The sequence below is a fragment of the Scyliorhinus canicula genome, chromosome 3 (assembly GCF_902713615.1).
Source record: "Scyliorhinus canicula chromosome 3, sScyCan1.1, whole genome shotgun sequence".
NCBI classification, from domain to species: domain Eukaryota; kingdom Metazoa; phylum Chordata; class Chondrichthyes; order Carcharhiniformes; family Scyliorhinidae; genus Scyliorhinus; species Scyliorhinus canicula.
In genome coordinates, this window is record NC_052148.1 from 191,907,269 (window position 1) to 191,934,000 (window position 26,732).

Genomic DNA, 26,732 nt, shown 5'->3' on the forward strand with positions numbered 1-26,732 from the left:
AGATGTTCAATTATCTTTTCCGTAGTCGTCAACTTCATTACCACGAGGTGCGAGGCCGCACTTAGCATCATTTCCTACACAGAGGAGCCCCAATGATTAGAGCTCCTCAGTACAGGAAGAGAACGGGGCGCCATTTAAAAATGGTGCCCTGATCTCTTGATCCCCGGCGTGACCCCTGGGCCCAACTAACGCCGCAACTCACCCATAAGGAGGTCCTGAGGCCCCCACACCACACCTCATAAGGGCAGGACACCCTGGGCCTGATTCCCGCCAGAGGTAAAATGCCAGCCTGGCACCTTAGCACAGCCAGTCTGGCACCCTGCCGTGCTGCCAGCCAGGCAGTGCCTCCTTGGCACCCTGGAAGTGCCAGGGTGACACCCAAGTGGCGCTGCCAGGGTGGCACTAGAGGCTCCCCGGGTGGCACCAGCAGTGCCAGGGTGCCACCCTGCCTGGAGGCCGACCACCCAGTGGCCCCCAATCATCTGGGAGACCCCCCCAAATGCTGTACCACCTGATCCCCGTTTGTGTGGACCTGTGCCATACGGCACCCAGCTGGCGTCTTCACGCAGAGTCCAGTAGATGCTTGGTGGCCATTTGATCCGGCGTAGACATATTTAAGTGGGCTTTTAAGCTCACTTAACCATACGAGTCTTGGTCCTGCCCATTGTGAGCGGGATCCAGATTACGACGTCTCATGCGATCCCCCTCCCTCACCTCTCCCACCCCCAGTCCCTCACCTCCCCCAAACACAGCCCCTAACCTCCCAAAACCCCTATCTCACCCCCAATGCCCCTTCCCTCATCCCTCATTTCCCTCTTCGCCATTGCCCAAGCCATATTCCCTCATCCCCAATCCCTGCCCCTCACCCCTCAATTCCCCCTCCCTCACCCCATCCCCTCTTGCTCCTTCACCCCATCGCTCATCCCTCCCTCTTCTATTCCTCCTACCTCTCTCACCCACATCCCCATCACCCCTCCACACCTCCCTATTACCCTCTCCTTCACTCCCATCCCCTCTTTCACAACTCTCCCCCCCCCCCCCCCCCCCCCCCCCCCCCCCCCCCCCCCACACACACACACACACAACAGAGCCGTTCCTGATGGCGGCGCCCACTACTAGGAAAGGTGTCACCTGGCATTGTGATGCAGTTGCTATTGTCAGTGTTCAAGGGGCAGTCGCCATCATGGTACAATATAGAATGCATGAGTGCGCCACCAGCTCACCGGGAGAGAGAAGGACATTTTGCAGTTAAATCCTTCACTGAGGCGAGACCAAGTCAGTTCATTTTAAGCCTGAATTTCCTCAGAAAAAACAATGTATTCTGCTTTTTGATTAATGTGCTTTTATCGCTTTGTGTTATCGCAAACACAAGCGAATTAATGGCCTCTATTACAGAATCTCAGCATCAGGGCTGCAACCTCTTTAGGCTTCTCAGCCCAATAAATATTTTATGAGGATAAATACTTTTCTCATATAAAGCCACATTCTCTTACAATACAGAGTTTCTTTAGACTCCAGAAGTTTTGTCAATCAATTCATTATCCTATCAGAAGCATAACCACAAAACCCAAAATTAACTATATATGTTATGAAATAATGATAATTGGTGAGAAATTAGGACGTGTCACCCTATTCAATAGATTGTATAGCAGGGAAAGGATAGTTGAGGGTGCAGACAAGACTGTCTTTCCTTACTCAAAATATTGGGAAGCAATGGATTTAATCAGTAGCAGTGCTATCCAATTTCCATGTGGGAGCCGTATACTTTCACAGATGGAAGCTATGTGGCCCATGAAATGAAACGAAATGAAAATCGCTTATTGTCACGAGTAGGCTTCAAATGAAGTTATTGTGAAAAGCCCCTAGTCGCCACATTCCGGCGCCTGTTCGGGGAGGCTGTTACGGGAATCGAACCGTGCTGCTGGCCTGCCTTGGTCTGCTTTCAAAGCCAGCGATTTAGCCCTGTGCTAAACAGCCCATCATTGTCATTGTACAATCTCCGAAAGATCTCCGAAAGATCTATTCACGTTGTCCTATTTCCCGTACTTCTCCCTTTTGTTTTCTTTCAGATATGAAACATATGGTGGAGTCTATTCCTGCCACTGTTTCTGATGGGAACACAACTCCTCAATTCACAGCTCCAGGGTCCCAGGTTCGATTCCGGCTTGGGTCACTGTCTGTGCGGAGTCTGCACATCCTTCCCGTGTGTACGTGGGTTTCCTCCGGGTGCTCCGGTCCAAAGATGTGCAGGACTGGCCATGATAAATTGCCCTTAGTGTCCAAAATTGCCCTTAGTGTTGGGTGGGGTTACTGGGTTATGGGGATAAGGTGGAGGTGTTGACCTTGGGTAGGGAGCTCTTTCCAAGAGCCAGTGCAGACTCGATGGGCCGAATGGCCTCCTTCTGCACTGTAAATTCTATGATATCTATGATATTTCATTTGTTGAGAAAATTATTCCTATAGACAACTTGGTACCTGCTGTAAGAATGGGTTCAATTTTCAAGTATAAAGAAGGGTTTCAAAGCTGGAGATTGGGGTGTGCTGTTTTGGAAATACGCTGTAGAGAATTATTTTATTCACATAAATAGACAGAAAATAGCCTGAAAAGTAAATATTTCACAAAGTATAAAACTTAGGCAAGATTACCTATGCATGTATCAGATACAGGTGAAGTTAACTAAAGCCACAATTGAATGCTAAAAATGGATTGGAATAAAACTGATCAGGTAGCATTCCCACGGTAACTTGATAAGTTCTGTTATTGGCCAGAAAAGCCACACAGGTCATTTAATTTGGATTGAGAAACAGGGTATGACTGAAATGCAAATAAATCTGTTTTCTATTCATTTACACAATTGAATATGATGCAATGGAAGGTATAGGTGGTTTAGATGTTGACCCCTTAACACATGGCCTTAGCTTGGTTTGAGGCACTGAAGATATCTCGACCTTGAATGCTAGAAAAAATCCGTAAGGTACTATGCAAGCCATTGATTTAGCCGACTAATTGTTCTTTGAGATCTGGACTGGTTTGAATTGACTGAAGAAAGAGCTTGATGCACGAATTCTTGCACACGTGTGCCAAGACCCATTCATTAATATCTATAATAGCAACACTATAACAAGAGTACCTCATTGAAAGCCAAACATTCATGCCAACGTTCAGTCCCTTGAGCTTTTTCTATCCGCCATTATGGCTGATATGTATCTTAACTATAGTTACATAGTTTTGATCGATAACTAATTGGTAAACCTCTAATTCATGTTTTAGTAGGTTTGAATTACAGAATTAAACTGTTACATAATTAATTTCCAGTGATACGAAAGGCTAATAATCGAATGATCTATGGTTTGAAATATAGGGGGCAATTCTCCAAAATGGAGACTAAGTGTTCGCCGCGACGGCGCAAAACGGGCATGGGGGCGACCGATTCTGTCCCCCACAGGGGCCAGCATGGCGCTGGAGCGGTTCATGCCACTCCAGCCTCTTTCCCCGGCGCCAAATGGGCGCTGCGCCAACCCGCGCATGCGCAGTTAGACCGTGTCAACCCGCGCATGCGCGGGGCACTTCTTCAGCGCTCCGGCACCGACGCAACATGGCGCGGGGGTTCTGGGGCCGTAAGCGAACAAAGTAGGCTCGGGGGGGAGAGGCCGGCCCGCTGATCGGTGAGCGAACCCCGATCAAGGGCGAGACCCCATCAGAGGCACCCCCGGTGAAGGAGCGCTTCTCCCCGCCCCACAGGCCGCCACCACTGATGTGTTATGCAGGTTGGTTCGATGTGGACTGCACTCGATGCAGGTAAGTTAGAAACAGACGTCTAACACTGGAGAAGATCCAACACTGTTTTATTCAACTATAGAACTGCTATACATATTCAGCTGTGGGTCGACACTATACTGATCTGACTGGAGACCTAGTAGTAGTCTGACCAGACTTACTAGCTACTGCATGGTGTTTGCACTTGCTAGCCCGTGGACTCTAGCTGGATCCCGAGAGAGCGGGAAACCTGGTGCCCTCTGGCTTTCTAGTGGTGGTGTCCTGTCTGGTGATTGGCTGTACTGTGTTGTATGCTTACTGGTCAGCCTATGTGTCAATCTCTGCCTGTCTGCATCTCATTATATACATGAGTGGATATTATGACACCCCCGACCCTTCGTGCAGAGTTCCCGCCGGCAGCGACCAGGGGTGAACGGCGCCGGCGGGACTCTGCCGTTTCCACACGGCCACTCGGCCCATGCGGGCCGGAGAATCGGCGGCCCCGCCACGGATAGCGGCCCGCGTCTGGCGCTGCATCAAACGGGCCGGCGCAAATGGCGCTGATTCTCCGCACCTCGGAGAATTGCGTGCCGGCGTCAGGGCAGCGTGGTGCGGTTGCGACGATTCTCCGGCCCAGTGCGGGGCTTGGAGAGTCGCGGCCATAATTCCAACCGGCACTGATACGTTTCACTTGAAAAGCATAAGTTTACTGACATTTGGGGACTGAAATGATTAATACATAGGAAGCAATGTAATATAATATTGATAAATTATATAGCCAGTACATTTTCTGCGAGTTCCTGCACCCCAAAATGTACCACTCCACCATTGGTAGTGGTGATGGGGGAAGCGGAGGAAGGGAGTAAGTGTGAGAGAATGCGGGGAGAGAGAGTGTGCGAGGGGGAAGAGAGATTATGAGCAAGGAGAGGAAGGGAGAATGTTCAAAGGGTGGGGAGGAAGTGAGTGGGAGTGTGAGCGGTGAGGAGGAAGTGAGAGTGTGTGCGAGGGGCAGGAAGGAAGAGTGAGCATGTGTGAGGGGTAGGGGATGAAAGTGCGCACGAGGGGTAGGGCAAAAGAGAGACTGTGTGCGAAGCTTGGGGAGGATGTGAAAGTGCGTGTGTGAGGGCTGGGGAGAAAAGAGAGTGGGCGAGGAGTGGAGTAAGAGAGTGCGCATGAGGGGTGGAGAGGAAGTGAGAATGTGCGAGGGGTGGAGAGGAAGAGAGGATGTGGACGATAGCTGGGGCAAAGAAAGAGCGTGTGCGAGGGCATAAGAGGAAGAGAGCGTTTGCGAGGGGCGGGGAGGAAGAGAGTGTGCGAGGTTGGGGTGAAGAAAGAGTGTGTGTGAGGCATTGGGAGGTAGAGACTGTGTGTGCGAGGGGCGAGGCCTCAAAAATGAAGACAAACACAGGGCCCCACGAACTATAAATCTGCTTCTGTTTGCGAGTGGTAAGTCAAGCAGGTATCATGGATCTAGCAGCTACCTGGACAGATACTACCTGCCTCCAGCAGACCTTGCCTCCATTTAGTTGCTGGGCTTCCAGAGGCCCAGAAAACATGGCCAGTCAGGACATTGCTGTGGTGTTTCACTCCCCCATCTTTCTCGAACCAAAAAAGAGAGAGAAGGCGCGAGAGACGGGCTGTTAGTTAATTGTATCCCAGAAACAACAGAACGTCAGCAGTGTGCATCAACTTGACCAGTAAAGATCGCAGGGACCCAGTGAAAGCTTGTGGTGTCTATGGCATGTCAGATTTAAAAAAAAAAAATTTTTGTTCTCCTTTTTCACATTTTCTCCCAAATTTACACCCAACAATAAACAGTAACGAATGTAATGTCAATCCCCATATCAATAACAACTATCCCATCCTCCCACCAAACCCCAGACATTAGCCCGCATGTTAACATAAACAAATGACAAAAAGGAATCAGGAATCACCCAGTCACCATGAACACATACAGTCCTCCCCCACCCCCAACCATCCCAGCCCCCAATCCCCCTAATGAAATGAAATGAGATGAAATGAAAATTGCTTATTGTCACAAGTAGGCTTCAAATGAGGTTACTGTGAAACGCCTCTAGTTGCCATATTCCGGCGCCTGTTTGGGGAGGCTGATACGGGAATCGAACCGTGCTGCTGACCTGCCTTGGTCTGCTTTCAAAGCCAACGATTTATCCCTGTGCTAAACAGCCCCTGCTAGTAATGTTCAATGTGATCCAATTCTCGAAAGAGCACAATGAATAAAGCCCGAACCCCTCCATCCTTCCCCTCAGTTCAAATTTGACCTTTTCAAGCGTTACGAATTGCAGCAGGACCCCCCGCCACGCCAGGGCACAGGGTGGAGAGGATGATCTCCACCCTAACAGGATCCGGCTTCGGGTGATCAACGTGGCGAAGGCGACAACATCTGCCTCCATGCCGGTTTCCAACCCTGGCTGGTCCGATACACTGAATATTGCTTCCTGAGGGCCCGGGTCCAGTTTCACGTGCACCACTTTAGAGATTACCCTAAACACCTCCTTCCAGTAACCCTCCAGCTTTGGGCAGGACCAAAACATACAAATGTGGTTTGCGGAGCCTGCCCCGCAACTTCACACACATCTTCCACCCCCTCAAAGAGCCAGTTCATCCTCACCCTTGTAGGGTCCGTTCTATACACCACCTCCAGCTGTATCAACCTCAACCTCGCACTCACCCGCCGAGGTGGAGGCATTCACCCTGCAAGGTGGAGGCGTTCACCCTCCGGATGGAGGCATTCACCCTCCGTCTGTGGCATGTAAGATGTGGGAGGTTTTGGATTCACAAAATATCCAGGACAGCCACATCAACATGAAGTGCCAGAGGGTAGCAGTCCTTGATCAATTATCATAGAATTTACAGTGCAGAAGGAGGCCATTCGGCCCATCGAGTCTGCACCGGCTCTTGGAAAGAGCACCCTACCCAAGGTCAACACCTCCACCTTATCCCCATAACCCAGTAACCCCACCCAACACTAAGGGCAATTTTGGACACTAAGGGCAATTTATCATGGCCAATCCACCTAACCTGCACATCTTTGGACTGTGGGAGGAAACCGGAGCACCCGGAGGAAACCCATGCACACACGGGGAGGATGTGCAGACTCCGCACAGACAGTGACCCAAGCCGGAATCGAACCTGGGACCCTGGAGCTGTAAAGCAATTGTGCTATCCACAAGGCTACCATGCTGCCCTTAATTAGTGGCTGATTTGGATCTGTGACTCTCTTCACTGCGCACCATACAAAAGGGAGAAAGGTTTCTGGAGCAGTCTTGCCAGAGGGTGGCCATTCCACATCGTGATAGGCAGACAAGTAAAAGTATAGTGATATCAAGAGTGTGGGTGACTATTCAGCGAAAGGAAAAGAGACCACGGCACCGAGGTCCCAGGTTCGATCCCTGCCCTGGGTCACTGTTAGTGTGGAGTTTGTGTATTCTCCCTGTGTTTGTGTGGGATTTGCCCCCACAACCCAAAGATATAATATAATCTTTATTGTCACAAGTAGGCTTACATTAACACTACAATGAAGTTACTGTGAAAGGCTCTTAGTCGCCACACTCCGCCGCTTGTTCAGGCACACAGAGTGAGAATTCAGAATGTCGAATTCACCTAACAGCACGGGCGTGATTCTCCGCCCCCCACACTGGGTGGGAGAATAGCGGGAGGGCTCCCGACATTTTTCACGCCCTCCCGCTATTCTCCGCCCCCCCACCCCCGACCCACGCCATGAATCGCTGCTCGTCGTTTTGTGCGGCGAGCAGCGATTCTCCGAGGCCGATGGGCCGAGCGGCCGGGCCTTTGCGCCCATTTCAACATGGCAGCAAACACACCTGCTTGCTGCCGTCGGGAAACGGGCGCCAGATGCCCGTTTGGAACATCTGGGGGCCCGATCGGCATGGCAGTACCACTCGGACGCACTCGTCCCTCCGCTGCCCCGCAAGATCAAGCCGCCACGTCTTGCGGGGCGGCTGAGGGAAAAGACGGCAACTGCGCATGGTCGGGTTGGCGTTGTCCAACCTGCGCATGCGTGGCCGACGTCATTGGCCGGGTCAGCCAGTGTGACGCTTGACGTGCGGCCTTGACGACCGTCGTCAAGGCCGTGACGCACGGGGCCGCGCTCCTAGCCCCGCCCGGGAGGGAGAATCCGCCCCGGAAGTGGGCGTGAAGGCTGCTGTGGGTCACGGCCTGTCCCACGGCAGCCTTTACGATTCTCCGCATTTGCAGAGAATCTCGCCCCACGTCTTTTGGGACTTGTGGGAGGAAACTGGAGCAGCCGGAGGAAACCCACGCAGACACAGGGAGAACGTGCAGACTCCACACAGACAGCGACCCAAGCCGGAATTGAACCTGGGACCCTGGAGCTGTGAAATAACAGTGCCATCCAATGTGCTGCCGTGTGCAGGGTGGGTGGATTGACCACGCCAAATTGCCCCTTACTTGGGAAAAATGAATTGGGCAGTCTAAATTTATTTAAAATAAGAAAGGAAAAGAGACATGAAGTCTAGGAAACCCAGGACTCCTTGGAGCATACCCAAACCGGTATGATGCCTATCAAGTGAGCAACGCGGCGGAATCGGGTACATGACTCGAGGGAAAACCAAGGGAAGTACCCCGGTGCCCGAGGATACTCTGCGAAAAGAGAGGGAGGCTGGTAGGCTGATTAGAAAGGTGGTAGCAGTGGGCGACTTAATGATTCGAGGATAGACAGTCTAGTTTGCAGCCGAGATCGTGAGTCCCATATGGTTTGTTGCCTCCTGGATGCAAGGGTTCGGGACATAACAAATCGTTGGACAAATCTACACTTTTCAAATAACCTTATCCACCCTTCTGCTACCTTCCATACATTTGGACGCCTCGGTTCCACTGTTCTTCTACGCCTCTCAGTACTCCATAACTTATTGTACATTCATTGCCTTTTCGGTCACCCCTACATGTATTGTCTTTCCCTTCTCCAATTGAATTCCATTTGCTACTTTTCTGCTCACCTAACCAGTCCAATGATCATCTTCCTGCTATTTACACCCTGCATCAACCACAGGGCCAATTTTTGTATCATCTGAAAGCTTAATTATGTTCCCTAAATTTGAGTCTAAATCATTCATGTATACACCACAAAAAGGTGACTTACACTGAACCCTATAGAACACCACTGGAAACGGCCTACTGACCACAAAAATTCATGCTGAACATAACCCTTTACTTCCTACCACTGAGCTAATTTGGACTCATCACCACTTTCCCTTGAAACTCCTGGGCTTTTACTTTTCTGACCAGTCTGCCATATGCAACGTTGATAAAAAGTTTGCTGAAATCCATACAATCCCAACAGTACAGAAGGAAGCCATTCAAGGGGCAGCAGGGTAGCATGGTGGTTAGCATAAATGCTTCACAGCTCCAGGGTCCCAGGTTCGATTCCCGGCTGGGTCACTGTCTGTGTGGAGTCTGCACGTCCTCCTCCTGTGTGCGTGGGTTTCCTCCGGGTGCTCCGGTTTCCTCCCACAGTCCAAAGATGTGCGGGTTAGGTGGTAAATTTACGTGCTAAATTGCCCGTAGTGTCCTAATAAAAGTAAGGTTAAGGGGGGGGTTGTTGGGTTACAGGTATAGGGTTGATACGTGGGTTTGAGTAGGGTGATCATGGCTCGGCACAACATTGAGGGCCGAAGGGCCTGTTCTGTGCTGTACTGTTCTATGTTCTAACCCATTGAATCGGCACTCACCCCCCGAAAGAGCACCCCACCCAGGCTCACCCTCGCGCTCTATCCATATAACTCCACCTCACCTGCTCATCATTGGACACTAAGGGATAATTTTCAGCATGGCAATCCACCTAACCTGTACATCTTTGGACTGTGGGGAGGGAAACCGGAGAACCTGGAGGAAACCCACACAGACACGGGGCAAACATGCAAACTCCACACAGACAAGGCCAGAATTGAATTTCAACTGTGCCCCATTTAGGGGCTGTTTAGCACAGGGCTAAATCGCTGGCTTTGAAAGCAGCACGGTTCGATTCCCATAACAGCCTCCCCGAACAGGCACCGGAATGTGGCGACTAGGGGCTTTTCACAGTAACTTCATTTGAAGCCTACTCGTGACAATAAGCGATTTTCATTTTCATTTTCATTTTATTTAGGTATCCCCTCTCTCTCGTCTGAACACTTAGTAACCGATAAACTTGAGTTGCCAGTCCTCCCTTCCTTTAATCAAAGGATAGTCAAGGATTATTCGTTTCTAATTCATTAGAAAAAGTAACTTGGGTATCTGTAAAATCCAACGTGAAAACTATAAATTTGTATCCAAATAATGTGAACTCAGTTTTGTTGGTGCAATTTGCTCTAATCATAATCAAATGAATACCTTCTGATTTTGAGAATGCTCCTATTGGGTAGTCAGACATCAATCTTCAATAAGAACATGTATAAGAATTGAATGGTTAAAAATCAACAGGGCCAGGAGCATTCAAACGAAGATTTCAAGTAATGTAGAAGGTTTTTATTAAATAATTACCATAGATCTTCAAATTACTTTTTTGTTTGCAATCGGGAATTAGATGGAGTAGACTGCACAAAACAGGCCAGTTTGCCCAACTAGTATCTGCCGTGCTTATACTCACTGGAGCCTCCTCGAGTCTTCTCTCAACTAAATGCACCATTATAACCACCTGTTCCTCTCGCTCAAATGCTTGTGTAGCTTCCTCTTAAATACATTTATATTATTAACTTCAACCATCTCCTGTACTCTTACCAGTTTTTGGGTAAACATTTTTTTCTGAATTCTCCATTGCATTTCCTCTGCATCCACTCTATCAAAACCTTTCATAATTTAAAAGTCCCCTTTTAGATCAGCTGGTTTTCTAAACAATTGAGATATAGGGCACGACCTAATGATAAAACAACAAAGCCCCATTCTGGGCGAGACTAGCGGGATCATTCCCACCACAAGCGGACTCTTGTTTTGGGCTCAGCGGGGAAAGCCCCACCGAGACCCCATTCGGTCACATTTCCTGTACTGTGGAGCTCCGCCATTTTTAAATGCCGCCAATCTCTCGATTCCCCCCCCCCCATGTGACCCACGGACCCACTCAATGTCCCAATTCACTGTGTTGGGGGTTCCTTGAGCCCCACCCCATACAGGCAGGGCACACCAAGCTGATGCCCAGCAGGGGCAAAATGCCACCTGGGCACCCTGGCAATTCCCAGGTGGCATCAGCAGTACCAGGGTGCCATCCCTCCCAGAACCAACCACCCAGGGGTGTTTGATCGACATGGAGACTTCCCCAAAGTGTTGTTCCGCCTGGTCCCCATGTGTGGGGATCAGTGCTAAACAGCGCCCGCCTGGGGTTTCCTCGGCGAGCTGGTAGATCACGGGTGCCGGTTAGATCCGGCATAGTTAAGTGAGCTGTTAAGCCCCATCTCATGATATCTCGCGGGGCACAACGATCATCGGGAATCTCGGAAAAGACCTCTTGTGGGAACTACTTGGTGGGTTCCATCCTGATTCTGGCGGGACGCGGCTGGTAAATCACACCCCTTGCCTGTTGACCCTTTCCTAAGGGTACCATCTTTCTTTTCTTCACCTTCAGCACCTCTATTTCCTTCTTATAGTATAGAGTGACCAGAGATGCACATGGTACTCTACATGTGGTCGACCCAAGGTTCAGTACAGGTTTAGCACAACTTACCTACTTTTCAATTCTATCCCAGTGGGGATTATAGAATAAAGCCTAATACCCAATTTGCTCTTTTATGGCCTTGCTAACCTGAAGTGAACTGTGTGATTGTATTCCAAGATCCATTTAATCTCTACCCCAATTAGATTTGGATTTCCAATGAACAGGTGACCTCACTATTCTTCCCAATAAAATAAAAGATCTCAAATCTATTTGCATTGACCCTTATTTGCCCATTCTGCAAGTTTATAAATATCCTCCTTCAATTTAATGAAGTCCCCCTCCGTATTGGCCCTGACCTGGTGTCATCTGCAAATTTAGAAATTGCAATTTTGATTCCAAAGTTGAAATTATTAATGTAAATTGTGAACAGCAATGGTTCATGCTCTGACCCTTATGGAACATCACTTTCTACCACGTTGAGCGTGGTGTAATTGACTAGTAATCCAGAAACCCAAGCTAATGTTTTGGGATTATGGATTTACATCCCATCATGACAGCTGGTGGCATTTGAATTCAATTAATAAATCTGGAATATAAAGTTAGTCTCAGTAATGGTGACCATAAAACCAACACAAATTGCAAAAGCCCATCTGGTTCACTTATGTCCTTCAGGAAAAGAAATGCGCCATCCTTACCTAGTCTGGCCTGCATATGACCCACAAGACTAACAGCAATGTGGTTGATTATTGATTGTCCTCTGAAATAGCATAGCAAACCACTCAGTTCAAAATCAGTTAGGAGTGGGCAACAAATCTGTCCCTTCATAGAAATTACATATGCAATCCACCAGTCCTCTGGTACTACACGTTGTGGGCTATTTACGCATTAGATTAGAAAGGAGACCTGTATACATCATAGGAACTCCATTGCTGTATCTCCAAACCTACCTCTTCTATTCAAATCCTCTATTATTATTGTTTTTAACTTGTTTCCCTAATTTATCTGCAGATTCCTTTCCCCCACCTCCCTTCCGCTACTAGGTAGCCTGTAGACCACATTAGTGTAATTGGTCCTTTATTATTTTTTATATTTTCTCATATGGATTCTGTTTTGTCTTGCAAATAGCTCCATCCTTTTTTTCTACTATCATTATGTTAATCTGAATAAGGAAAGCTACTTGGGCAGCAGGGTAGCATGGTGGTTAGCATAAATGCTTCACAGCTCCAGGGTCCCAGGTTCGATTCCCGGCTGGGTCACTGTCTGTGTGGAGTCTGCACGTCCTCCCTGTGTGTGCGTGGGTTTCCTCCGGGTGCTCCGGTTTCCTCCCACAGTCCAAAGATGTGCGGGTTAGGTGGATTGGCTATGCTAAATTACCCTTAGTGTCCTAAAATAAGGTTAATGGGGGGGGCGTTGTTGGGTTACTGGTATAGGGTGGATACGTTGACTTGAGTAGGGTGATCATTGCTCGGCACAACATCGAGGGCCGAAGGGCCTGTTCTGTGCTGTACTGTTCTATGTTCTATGTAATTCACCCCCACATCTTCCTCTCATTGTCTTTTCTAAATACGCTATACCCTGCAACATTCAGTTCCCAGTCCTGATTTTACTGGAGACATGTCTCAGTATATTATACTGTTATACCATTATATCTCCTTCCTCCCAAAGCATGATTCCCTCCAGCTCAGTTTTATCATGAACTCTGTGCATTGCTGCACAGATATTTTAGCTAATTTCCACTCACTTTATGTTTAACCATCTTCGACTACCGTTCAGCTGCTGCTGCTTGTAGTTACTCCTACCAGAAGATCTTCTCAGTGTAGCTAATGGGCATCATTTCACTATAGAAATTACTTTGTAATAAGGGGATTAGCGCTAACTAGCAATTAAATTCTGGGCAGTTTTGTTCATGGAGTTGCATTAGGAATTTCAAGTGTTGAAACCAGCTGAACCTCTTCCACTTAGGAGCCTTATAACTCATAGAGAGGGGAGGCTTCTGCCCAAGTAGGCAAGGCTCGTTTGATAGCAGAATATAACTTTTATGTAATTTGTAAATAGAATAGAAATAATCATACACTTTGAAACTGTATATAATGTATTCAAATTAAATATTTCAGTTTATTATTGTACTTTGAAAATTGCTGAATACTTGATACAGCATTCGTGGGATTCTTATTTTTGAAAGTAACCAAAATAGTTGCATTGCTTTCTAGATAAAATAAATTCAATGATCATCAGGGATAATGAAATATTTTATTATTTGTTTAGAAAACATAAAAAAAATTGTTACTGCCTTCACGAAATGATCAGTGGACTCCAACATCCTACTGGATTAGTTCATTGTGGGGATGGATCACAAAGACTCTTCATCTTGGAAAAGGAAGGTTTTGTGAAGATTTACACTGCCGATGGCGAATTACTGAAGGAATCATTTCTAGACATCCACAAGCAAGTCCAGAGTGGATCAAAGGTTGGCATTTCTCTAAAAACTCTGTTAAGCCATGATTGATTCATTATTATAAGTTAGATACTGAAGTAAAAAAATATTCCCATCAGAAAAATGTCAAGCCTTGTTGCTTTGTCCATGTCTGTGAAAAGTAGCTTGTCACTTTAGTAACTCAATACATCAAAACTCAGAATAGTCAAGGGTTCACGATGCTCAATGAGTTTAACCAGCCAATACTCCAGTCACACAGGCAAGAAGGTTAAAAAGCTGCAATTGGTGTTTGTACTCTTATGGTATGGAGAAGAAATTAGGATTTTGAATAATTCCTGTTGTAAATGTGCTGCATAGTGTCAGGTTAGGACAATATTGGACTTAATAGTGATGCTCCCCATGGTAGGATGGCACACTGATGCTCATTATCAAAGGTCACAAGTGCATAATGGCTACTAATGTGTTTTGTTGAGATTTGGGCCCTCAACAGCTTAAAAGTGTTGCACCATTTTTTTTGAGGTTATGAAATTACTACTCCCTATTTTAGTTCTTGTGCTGGTCTCTCTGTGCCTCTGTAGTCCTACAATGTTCAAGCCAGTGAGCAACCAACATCTGTACATCACAAAAATCAATTCCTAAGAGGCTCGCATGATAATTTACATCAACATTTATCTCTTGGCTATGGGGAAATAATTAGCACCAATAATGATGCATTATTTGGAAATCAACACACAAGGGTAATTGAATCTGCGTCTTAGCATATTTGTTTTAGTACTGGATTCTGCTTTACTAGAAGATAGGAGTTAATCTCCTGGTGGGGTAAGACACCTTTCTTGATTCATTATCCAATTAGCTACTGAGAAAAAGCTAATAGCAGCAGTTTATAGTGTTTTCTCATCCAATCCAGTTTGTGACTCCAGAGTCAACTGACCACATTCTGAAAAAAATCAAAGTGTCACTTCACAGGAAAACAGGTAGTTGATTGGTTGGGGAGTATTTTTTTCTTCTGTTTCAAAACTTGGGTAATTTTAATAATTGTAAGGTTTCATTATTGGAAAGGTTTACAAAAAGTCACAATGCTTATTAGATTTGCTGGTGAGTATTTCCTATTTATCTTAACAAGGATTTCTAATCAGGGCAAGTAGAACATTTATTGAAATAATATGATTATAAGCACAGGCATTAATCAGTGAAATAATTAATTAGATGGTGTAAAAATAGCAGGGCGGGTGATGTGTGGTGGCTACAGAATTTGGGAGTTCATGAAAACCTGTTGATCCAAGGCAAGGACATCTGCAGCAAGTGCCTATGGCTGGAGGAACTTCGGCTCAGAGTCATTGAGCTGAAGACTGAACTGCAGACATTGTGACAGGGGAGGGAGAAGGTGACCTAGCCACTTCATTCCAGGAAGCGGTCATACTCCCCTTGGGATAGGGTCGTCTGATTTGGTCAGTGTTCAGGGACAGGTGTGTGTGACTGTGAGTGAGGCAGGTATGGGGGTCAAAAGATAGAAGTGGATAAGCCTCAGCCATTGCTGTTGTCTAACGGGTTTGAGGTTATTGAAGCCTGCAGGGACGAAAACAGAAGCTGGACGGTAAATGAACAAACTGACAATGACATTGTGGTACAGTCATTCAAGCGGGGGAGTTAATATGAATATAGTGGTAGTAGAGAACAATATTTTCTAGGAAATAGCTACGGCTCTCTGCAGCCGAAAGCGGGAGTCCAGAAAACTGTGTTGTCAGAGCAGGGGCATCTATTTTGAGCTGGAGAGGAACTTCCAGAGGGATGTGGAGAATCCAGTTGCTGTGGTTCATGTAGGTACCAATGACATAGGTTTTATTTTTCTTTATTCTTTCTGGGATTTGGGCATCGCTGGCAAGGCCAACATTTGCCGACCAGGTAAGGTCGGCAGATTTCTGAACCAGACAGTTTTTGGAATAATCATTGATGGCCTCTTGGTCACCATTACCGAGACTAGCTTTCAGTTCCAAATGTTATCACTTGAATTTAAATTTCACCAGCTGCCATGGCCCAGAACATAGCCTGAGTTGCTGAATTACTAGTTCAATGACATTACCACTATGCTATCATCTCCCCATGGAGAGGTAGGACTCAGAAAGAGGTTCTGCTCGAGAGAATGAGCAGCTAAGACTAAATTAAAAAGCAGAACCTCAAAGGTAATAATCTCCGTATTATTATCAGATCCACGAGCAAATGCAGTAGGGTAAATAATACTAGATAGCTAAATGAGTGACACAAGCATTAATGGGAGAAATTAGTTTTGATGCATGACACCAATACCGGGGAAAGAGGGAGCTGTACCATTGGGATGGTCTTTACCTGAACTGTGTTGAGACCAGTGCCCTGGCAAGTCATATAATTAAGATGGTAGGGCAGGCTTTAAACTAAATAGCGGGAGTGGGGAATCAGATGAGTGAAAATGTGATAAAGAGAGAGGGCAAGACAAGAGAGCAAGGTAGCAAAAGAGGAATTGATAACCTACGTGGCAGAAAAGGACAATGTACAAACTAGCTGGAATTCTCCAGTCATTGCGATTCAAATTTGCCACCAGCAGAGTGGATTTTGTGGCGCCAGTGAATGGCATGCAGCCGAGAAACACATGGCTGGCACACCGGAGTCGGAAACATTAGGGACCTTCAAGCGGCTATTGGATAGGTACATGGATTACGGTAGAATGATGGGGTGTAGTTTAATTTGTTCTTAATCTAGGACAAAAGTTCGGCACAACATCGTGGGCCGCAGGGCCTGTTCTGTGCTGTATTTGTCTATGTTCCCTATGTTCACTGTATCTGAAGACACAGCATTTGCAACGATCTAGGTGACAGCACAAATGGAAGTAAATTGGTGCAATCTAATTCCCTTTTGATGTAGCTGTCGGGTAACGAGGGCTAGGAACTGAATGCTCAAGTGTATTCTTCATGTGGGGAGGATAGGCAACTAGGAAAGGAGATGGGGCATCCTGTTATTATAGGGTGAGATCAGTACCTTAGTGAGAGGGGATATTAGATAGGAAGATCAAGGTATAATCAATTTGGGTGGAACTAAGAAGAAGCAAGGAGCTTGAAGTTTTAAAATTCAACAAAGGATGATCAAGAAACAAATAAAGAGATAATAGAATATGAAACTAAACTAACAAGGTGCTAAAAAACATACTGCAAAAGTTACATAACAATAAAAGACTAGCAAATAAAAACATTGGCCCACTGCAAGCAAAGACACGAGAACTTGTACTAGGGTATAAGGAAGTGGCAGAGAAACTAAAGAAATACTTGGGTCCGGTTTTTCACCAAATCAGGTTGACTTGGGAACACTTTAAAAATGGTGGGCAAGTCCAGAGTCCAGGATTTCCGACCCCACTCCCGGACTGTCTGATTTTCGGGTGTGCCTTTAAAAGGAATGGGCTGGTTCCCGTCGGAAGCCTGCATCCAGCACTTGGCAGCCCTTGTGACTTACTCCATACTTCTTCCCGGGTCGCCTGGCCCAACTCCAGCCTGCACCTGATCCCCAGCAATGAAGATCTCTTGCAGATGGGCAGCCGGACTACCACCTACCCCACCTCAAGGGTGAAAATTCAGGCCTTTGTGTCTGCCTTCACACAGGAAAATATAAAAAAAACTCACGGGAATGCGAGAGAACCAAGGGGCTAGCGAAAATGAGTCACTGAATGAAATTAGCATTGGTAAAGCAGTAGTCCTAGAAAAACTATTGGGACAGAAAGTGGATAAAACCCCTGGACCCGATGATCTACAACCCAGAGTATTGAAAGACGTGGCTGCAAAGATAATGCATGTCATCTTCCAAACTTCTGCAGATTGGCAGGTAGTAAATGTAACCCTATTATTTAAGAAAGGTAGGAAAGATAAACAGGGCACTACAGATCTGTCAACCTGACATCAATAATAGGGAAAATGCTACAATCTATTACCATAGATCACAGAATTTACAGTGCAAAAGGAGGCCATTCGGCCCATCGAGTCTGCACCCAAGCCCACACCTCCGCCCATCCCCATAACCCAGTAACCCCACCCAACACTAAGGGCAATTTTGGACACTAAGGGCAATTGAGCATGGCCAATCCACCTAACCTGCACATCTTTGGACTGTGGGAGGAAACCGGAGCACCCGGAGGAAACCCACGCACACACGGGGAGGATGTGCAGACTCCACACAGACTGTGACCCAAGCCGGGAATCGAACCTGGGACCCTGGAGCTGTGAAGCAATTGTGATAACCAATATGCTACCGTGCTGCCCTTATAAAGGATGTAATAACCGATCACTTCGAAATATTAGTGGGATTGAAAAAAAACTTTTTTAAAAATAATCTTTATTATCACAAGTAGGCTTACATTAACACTGCAATGAAGTTACTGTGAAAAGCCCCTGGTTGCAACATTCCGCCGCCTCTTCAGGTACAGAGGGAGAATTCAGAATTTTCCGCTGGTCGGGGAATTGAACCCGCGCTGCTGGGTTCAAGGCTCAACATGGATTTGTGAATGGGAAACTCATATTTGATCAATTTGAAGTGGTTTCTGAGTTTTTAACTCGCAGAATAGATCTGGGGGAACCAGCCGATGTGATGAATTTGAATTTTCAGGAGGTTTTCAATCAGGTTCCACAGGAGATTAGCAAGCAAAATTAAAGTATAGGGGCATGGATTGAGAATTGGTTAACAAACAGTAAGAATAAAGAAGTAATTCTCCAGTTGACAGGATCAGTACTTGGGCCTCAACTGTTCACAATCTACATTAATAATTTGGATGTGGGCACCAAATGTAATATTAAGTTGTTGATCAAAAACTAGGTGAAATGTGAGTTGTGAGGAGGATGCAAAGAGGCTTCAAGGGGATTTAGCCAGGCAAAGTGAGTGGACAAAAACATGGCAGATAGAACATAGTGTTGGGAAAATGTGAAGTTATTCATTTTGGTAGGAAAACAGAAATGCAAAGTATTTCTTAAATGTTGAGAGATGCGGGAGTGTTGATGTCCAAAGGGGCCTGGGTGTCATTGATCATAAATTACTGAAAGCTAACATGGAGGCGAAGCAAGCAATTGGGAGGGAAAATGGTATGTTGGCTTTTATTGCAAGGGATTTGGGTACAGGGGTAAAGAAGTCTTGCTGCAATTATACAATTGATGAGATCACACCTGGAGGATTATGTGTAGTTTTGTTCTCCTTATCTAAAGAAGGATGTACATGCCGTAGAGGGATTGCAAAAAAGGTTCACCAGGCAGATTCCTGGGTTGGTGAGACTGTTTTATGTGGGGAATTTAGGAGACTGAGCCTGTATTCGCTAGCGTTTAGAATAATTAGAGGTAATCACACTGAAGCATGTCAAATTATTACAAGTCTCAACAGGATAGGTGCAGGAAGGATATTTCCCCTGGTTGGGATGGGGCGGAGGGCTGCTGTCCAGAGCCAGGGAATTGAGGCCATTTAGAATTCAGATGAGGAGGAATTTCTTCACTCAGATGGTGGGTGAATCAATGAAATTCTCTACCCCAGAATATTGTGGTGACTCAGTCATTGAGTATATTCAGGACATAAATAATAATAATGACCTTTTATTGTCACAAGTATGAAGTTACTGTGAAAATCCCCTAGTCACTACATTCCAGCGCCTGTTCGGGTAAGCCAGTCTGGGAATTGAACCCGCGCTGCTGGCCTTGTTCTGCATTCTAAACTAACTGTCTAGCCCACTGAGCTAAACCGGCCCCATCACTGGGCTTCTAGATATACCAGATATCAAGGGATATGGGGATAGTGTGGGAAAATGGTGTTCAGATAGAATATCAACCATGATTTAGCTGAAAGCGGAACAAGCTCAAGGAGCTGAATGGCCTACTCCTTCTCCTATTTCCTATGTTCCTGTTTCCTAATAGCATAGTCACATTTTTTCAACCAGTAAAACTGCCGTCCCAGACAATGAGCAGCTAGACAACACAACCCTTTCCATGCATTATGCAGGAAAGAGTAGAGCTCTGCCTTTCCCAACCCAAAGCACTGTAAATGAGTTGGATGATCATGACTCCTTACTCAAATTGATGTCGCAAATGAAATCACTTCTTCACTCTGCAGTAGGAAAGAGACAGCTGAGCACTGATTTACAGCTTAATTTAAAATAATTTGAGCTCTTCGGCAATTTTAGCAAGTCACTTCCCAACACCATGGTGTTCAATTTGGACAGAAATGCTGACCATATTAAGTTATCACAACAGGCTGCACATGTGTAAGCATTCTATATTTGAATACTTCTATATCATGCAATCACTGAAATAATTTGTTAGGATGTCATCAACTTTGAATCTGTTTCTTGGGCTTGCAGTTCTCTACCTTTATATAATGGCCAGGATTCTCCAGATCTGCCCAGTAAAATCGGGATTCGCGATCGGGTAAAGAATAGCGCATTGGCCCAAATTCGAGATTCATGCCAGGTGTCAGACCTGTTGCAGGTCTCTGGTCCCGCCCCGCCTCGCCAGCCATATCTGGCTTCCTGCCCAGAGCGGGCATAAACCGATTATTACACAAAACCCCTTTCTTCAGGACAGGCCTGAAGCCCAATTCAAAGCCCTCCCATAATGCTCCCACCCCCTCAGTAGGAACTGCACTGGATGGGGCTCTGGTTCAGGTCCTGACAAGCATGGACTGGCGTGTTGGACCCCAAGGGGTGGGAGGAGCAAGGAGGTAAATCATGTGCCCCTCCGCAGCCTGGCTGCAGAGCAAGGGTGGACTTGGGCTTGGGGCAAAGGGTTGACCTCGGGAATCTCCCCTGGGATGAGGATCTCATGGCTGGACTGCCTCTTTTAGCCCTGGGAAACCTGAAGATCACTCCTGGAATGGTGATTTAAGGCATCTCTCTGATCAAAATCTTCATTCTTGTCTGTGTACTGCGAAAACCTTGAAGTGGCCTAGTTATTTTAATCTCCTTGAGCCCTGGACGCTTGGAAGGCTTCTAAATCACAGCAGCACACCATTCTGCAGAAGGGATTCCCCGTTCTCTCTCTCAGATGCTGCAGGTATGATAAGACCCCTTTGAAGTCCTCTGACTGACGTGAAAGGCCAGCTTTACGGGGGGGTGGGGAGGAGGAGATTCCCTCTTCTTGCCTGTATGAGCAGGAGGTGCGGCCTGGATACTTTGAACTGCGCTGCTTGACAGCTGTAGAGCAGATCAAACAGTTCATTGTTGATACAAGCCAGGAAGCCTCAACTACTTTCCCTTTCTTCACAGCTGTTCAATAAGTCCCATGCTTTTTCCTAGAAAGCTCAAAACCGTTCAAAACCTTTGGTTTCAAGGAATTTCATGATCCAGTTCCTTTGACTAGCTTTTGATTGACAGTATAATGTTTTGTTTATTTGTTTATTTATCTTTCCCTTCATGGTTGAATGCTTCTGATCTATCCCCCTTTGTTCCTAACCACAATGTTTATAAACAACTAAACACTGTGGTTAGGAAAGAGAAACTGAAAGCATTTAGCTGCTTTGAAATTGCCTGCAACTGTCAGTCAGATCAAGGATATCCAGGGGGCATGGAGATTTGGGCGGCACAGTGGTTATCACTGCTGCATCACAGCGATAGGGACCTGAGTTCAATTCCGACCTTGGGTAACCAAACTGCGTGGAGTTTGGACATTATTCCCCTGTCTGCGTGGGTTTCCTCCGGGTGCTCCGGCTTCCTCCCATAGTCCAAAGCTGTGCAGGTTAGGTTGGGTTATGGGGATACAGTGGGGGAGTGGGCCTAGGTAGGGTGCTCTTTCAGTGGGTCGGTGCAGACTTGATGGGCCAAATGGCCTCCTGCCGTACTGGAGGGATTCTATGTCTAAAGTGACCAGGCCATTTCATGCTGCCCACCTGCCTCCTCGCCCAGTTCCCACCCTATCCACCCTATTCTACCATCCTACCCACTGACTTAGTTACTTACCAACCTCACCCAGCTACCCATTCACTCACTCACTCATCTACTCACTTATCCACTAACAGTCATACTTACTAGTGCTGTAAAGAGTGGTGTGTCTTGTCTTCCCCAACTCTACTCCTCTTTCGTTACCCAAAGGATGCTGCACTGCACATTTCTGGGAAAGCTGAACTCAGAAGGTCCCAATAGAAATGTGCAGCAGCATTGAGAAAGGTGAATTTTTTTATTGAAGATGTAATCTAATCAACATTGCTGCTGCTCAGAAGATCCAGGCCAGAATTTTATTTCAGGTCCAACATCTTTGTCATTAACCTTGACTAATAACTGACTTAATTCAGTTTTTTTTTTAAAAGACTTGCATTTATAAAGCACCATTTATGATCTCCCGACATCTCAAAGCAGTTTACAGTCAGTTAAAAATTATTAATTTCTGGTCAGTTATAATATATGAAACTGAATGTATAAGTGACTATAGCCGGGATTTTTCAGTCCTTCCTGCCGGCTGGATCTTCCAGTCCCATTGAAAGCAAACCCTCGCGGTGGGTATCAAAGCCATGCAGCTGGAGAGCAGGACAAATGACTACTGGCTTCAGTGGAGCCGGAAGATCCCACCGGTTGCCAATGATGAGCTGGCTCTGCCACCAGAAAACCCATCATGGGGGTCTGGAAAATTCAGTGATTATTTTTATTTTGCAAAATGATTAGTGTACGTGGAACTTCTTTTGTGCAATGATTAAAAAGTTTAACAACGCACTAAATTTCAGCCATGACTAAAATATGTGAATGCAAGTCATTATTCCAAGTCAAATATACAAAATACCAGAGTTATTGGGCAGGATCTCCGGCGGTTCACGTTGGCGGGATCATCTGGTCCTGCCAATGGTGCAGCCCTGCTACCTAGGGTGAATTCAGTGGGAATTCCCATTGACAACGGCAGGACCAGAGGTTCCCACTGCTAGCCAACAGCGGGCCATCTCCCGCCACCAAGAAACACACTTGGGGACAACCAGAAAATCTCACACCTCATGTGCAAAAGCATTAAGCTGAATTAATGCTGATATAGAGCTCTTTGAAAACACAATATTCACTTAACGCCTAATCTAATCCCATTTTCCTAGAATTGTATTTGAATTAATTTTCATATTTGCAGTTTATATTGCAACAAGTTTTCTTTTGTGACATTGTAATGTGGGACAACAGTATTATTTTCTAACATGAAGACTGGCAAAGTCTGTGCCCCACAAGGGTGGAGTAATTCCTTCACCCAACTGATCTGTAACCTGCAAGGCTAGGGACCAAATACTAGAAAGTGGCATTAAAATGAGTGGCTAGTTTCTTTTTTCCCTTTTTTGGCTGGCACAGACACAATGGGCTAATTGGCCTCTTCCTGCCCTTTCCAAGTCTTTCAGTGCATCCAAATGTTTAACAAGCAATTAATAGGAAGAACATCTGGCTGAATCATCCAAGGGCAAAAAGAAAAAAAACTGCAGGAAAAGTTCAGGAAAGAAATGATTACAGATCCAGAAGTGCAGTTTCTGGTGGAGGAAGTTATTAAAAGCAGGAATTCACCCAATTTCCAAGATGGTTGTGTTCACTTTGGGAAGGACAGAAATCGTTCCGAAAATAAGTATCAAACACTGTCTGCTGTCTGAAATAAAATTAGATCACAAAGCACCTTAGATGGTATAGCCTGTACTACTAAAATGAAAACTGATTGCAACCAATGTAAGGGGTCAAGACAACCCATTCCTAGCAAATATCCAACAGAAAGTAACAATTTAAGTTTTCACTCAACAAAAACATGGGAAAGGACAGATATCTGAAATTAGTGAAGGCAAGCTGAAATAAACAAAGATTATTCTTATGTAGTTCTTCATTCCCAGTGAACTGCATAGTGTTTCTCCCAATTCACATTTTTGCATCAAACTTTTAAAATCCGTCAATATCCAAGTAATTCACGTTATTCATGAACGACTGGGATGATTGCATGGAAAGTCATATGTCCAAATTTGCTGATGATACAAAGTTAGGCAGCATTGTGGACAGTCTAGGTCATTGTTTTTCAAACTGCGGGTCGTGATTCGCGGGAAAGTTGCGGAGCGATCGGTCACATCATTTACGGTTGCAGAGAAGCGCCAAATTGCCGAGACCGACTTTAAATTGAGAATGCCGGCCATGGCAGGCTTTTAAATGGAACGATGCAGTCTTCTGGCCAGAGGCGGCGGCAGAGAGTAGGGCACGCGCCCGGCAGGTACACTGCCTTGCACGCCCTGTACACCCGTGCTAGAGAGATTCCTCCATTTTCTAGCTACGAGCATGCAAAGCAACAGGACTGGGAAGAACTGAAGACGAATCATTTTGTTATAAGGAACAGAGGGCCAGAGACACTAACAGGCCAGGATCTCACAACTGAATCTGCTGGAGAGAGCTGCACAGGAGAGTCCACAGCGGGACAAAGCATGCTAATGTTAGCTCTGCACAAAGATCCAGGGCCCCTGGTGGACAGTCAACAAAGAAAAAAATTAAATCGGGAACAAAGCAGTATAAAGGTGATTTCTTGAGGTATAGCTTTGTTAATTTTTTTCAACTTGTTAATCTTTTTAATTCTAAACAAATTGAACCTCAAATTGCAAGGAAAGAATGATGATTGCTTTTGGCACTGTGAAGAAACAGATGCTTTCCAAAAGTCCTTGAAAGTTTAGCAAATGCTAGTACAAAACCAAAATTACTACATGTTCCCCACACTGTTAAGGGGTCAATAGACTGGGAAACTTTATTCAGTCCCATCTGGTTGCGCTGATCAACAGTTTTTTGGTCATTACTTACCACAGGAGAAGTTTCAGATTTTGAAAGAGAAGTGGTGGATGAAAAATCCCTTTGAGTTTGAGACCCTAGAGTTAGTTATTAACTTACAGCTGACTCCAAATGAAGAGACTGAACTTCTGCACCTCGCCTGTGACAGCACATTAAAAACACACAAGTCCCCCATGAGACTGTCAGCATTCTAGAGTGGTGTCTCCAGACAGTATCCGATGCTCAATAAAATGAGCATTTTGCTGTTATTGCCCTTCTAAAGGACCTACATGTGCAAGGTTGGATTTTCCGCCCTCACAAAGATGAAGATGGCACAAAGGAACCGGCTGAACTCTGAACCTGATATGCGCAGTGATATGTGCATTGTCATCTTCTCCTATGAACCTGAGAACCAAGCAGGCTCACCTATTGCATTAAAGATAAGCAAAAATAGTGTGTCGCAAAGGTTGGCCGGCATGTGTCGCGAAGGTCGGCCAGTTGGGTCCTGGGAAAATAAGTCACAAGTCCACAGCTAAATACTTAAATGTTATTAGGGTCTCTGCCTCACAACCTTTTCAGGCAGCGGGTTCCAGACTCCCACCACCCTTTGGGTGAAAAAGTGTTTCCTCACATCCCCTCTAAACCTATTGCCCCTTACCTCAAATCGATGCCCCTTGGTCATTGATCAAGGGAAAGCTTTCTTCCTGTCGACTCTATGTCCCTCATAATTTTATACATCTCAATCATGTCCCCCACCCCCTCAGTCTCCTCTGCTCTAAGGAAAACAACCCCAGTCTATCCAATCTCTCTTCATAACTAAAACTCCCCAGCCATGATCTCGTTGAATGGCAGCAGGATGGACTCGATGGTCTGAATGCCTTACTCCTAGCCCTATGTTCAAATCCAGAAATGCTTCCTCAAATGGATCTTCAGTCTTGACATGCAATTTGGAAGAAAAGCATATTCTCATCGCTTGAGCTTTCATTCACCCTGTGAATTGTACAGAAAAGCAATTACATACATACATAGAACATACAGTGCAGAAGGAGGCCATTCAGCCCATCGAGTCTGCACCGACCCACTTAAGCCCTCACTTCCACCCTATCCCCGTAACCTCCTATCCCCGTAACCCAATAACCCTCTCCTGACCTTTTTGGTCACTAAGGGCAATTTATCATGGCCAATCCAACTAACCTGCACGTCTTTGGACTGTGGTAGGAAACCGGAGCACCCGGAGGAAACCCACGCAGACACGCAGAGTCCGCACAGACAGTGACCCAGCAAGGAATCGAACCTGGGACCCTGGCGCTGTGAAGCCGCAGTGCTATCCACTTGTGCTACTGTGCTGCCCTTATGACCTATGGGGAAGATTACCTTCCCTGATGACCTACGGGGAAGAGAAGGCATCAAATAGATTCTCCTTGACCAGCAAGGTATCTTTGCAATGTTGCTTACAAATTAGAAATCCAATTACTTATTCTTTATAGTAGGGACAAAGGATTCCAACTAGAAAGAGAGTTGCCCGTTGTTCTTTCCCCTCCTGGGGGATCAGCAAAGGTAATTAATTGTCTGTGCAGCTCATAGAATCAAGGATAGATTTAAAATCAAAGGAAAGAATGTTACTTTTAATCATAACCCATTGTATCTTTTTGATTTTTTAAAGTGGCTTCCAGATGTTGAGACTGCTTCTTGAGTCTTTCTTCTTGAACACTTAACTAGGGTCATCAACTTCTTATTTAACCCAGTTGGAAAGGGGTGTTTGAATAGGCAGCATTGATGGCTGAGCCAGCAGAGTTGGTGGGGTGGAGAAGTATGGTGGTGACTGGCAGATATTTTCTTTTTAAAATGGGTTGTGAGGAGCACTTGTCCATATTCAGGTAAATATAACTTAAATGCTTACCTTGTATGCTGTGGCCTGCAGTGCTTTTTTTAAAAAGAAATTTAGAATGCCCAATTCATTTTCTTTTCCAATTAAGGAGTAATTTAGCATGCCGATCCACCTACCCTGCACATCTTTGGGTTGTGGGGGAGAAACCCACGCAAAACGGGGAGAATGTACTAACTCCACACGGACAGTGACCTAGAGCTGGGATTGAACCTGGGACCTCGGCACCGTGAGGTTGCATCCAGCATGCTGCCCCCATGCAGTGCTTTTTTAATGGACCACCTGTAAAGCCACACGAAG

The 26,732-nt window shown here is 45.9% G+C and overlaps 1 protein-coding gene across 6 annotated transcripts in view; it reads left to right on the top strand.

The window, feature by feature from the left end:
* Positions 1–26,732, top strand: part of LOC119963184 (hedgehog interacting protein) — a 286,709-nt gene that overhangs the window by 37,087 nt on the left and 222,890 nt on the right. For all 6 annotated transcript variants that reach the window (XM_038791916.1, XM_038791917.1, XM_038791919.1 and 3 more), the window contains exon 4: positions 13,650–13,851. In XM_038791916.1, the coding sequence (XP_038647844.1) occupies positions 13,650–13,851 (202 nt within the window). The remainder of the gene's footprint in view (positions 1–13,649; positions 13,852–26,732) is intronic.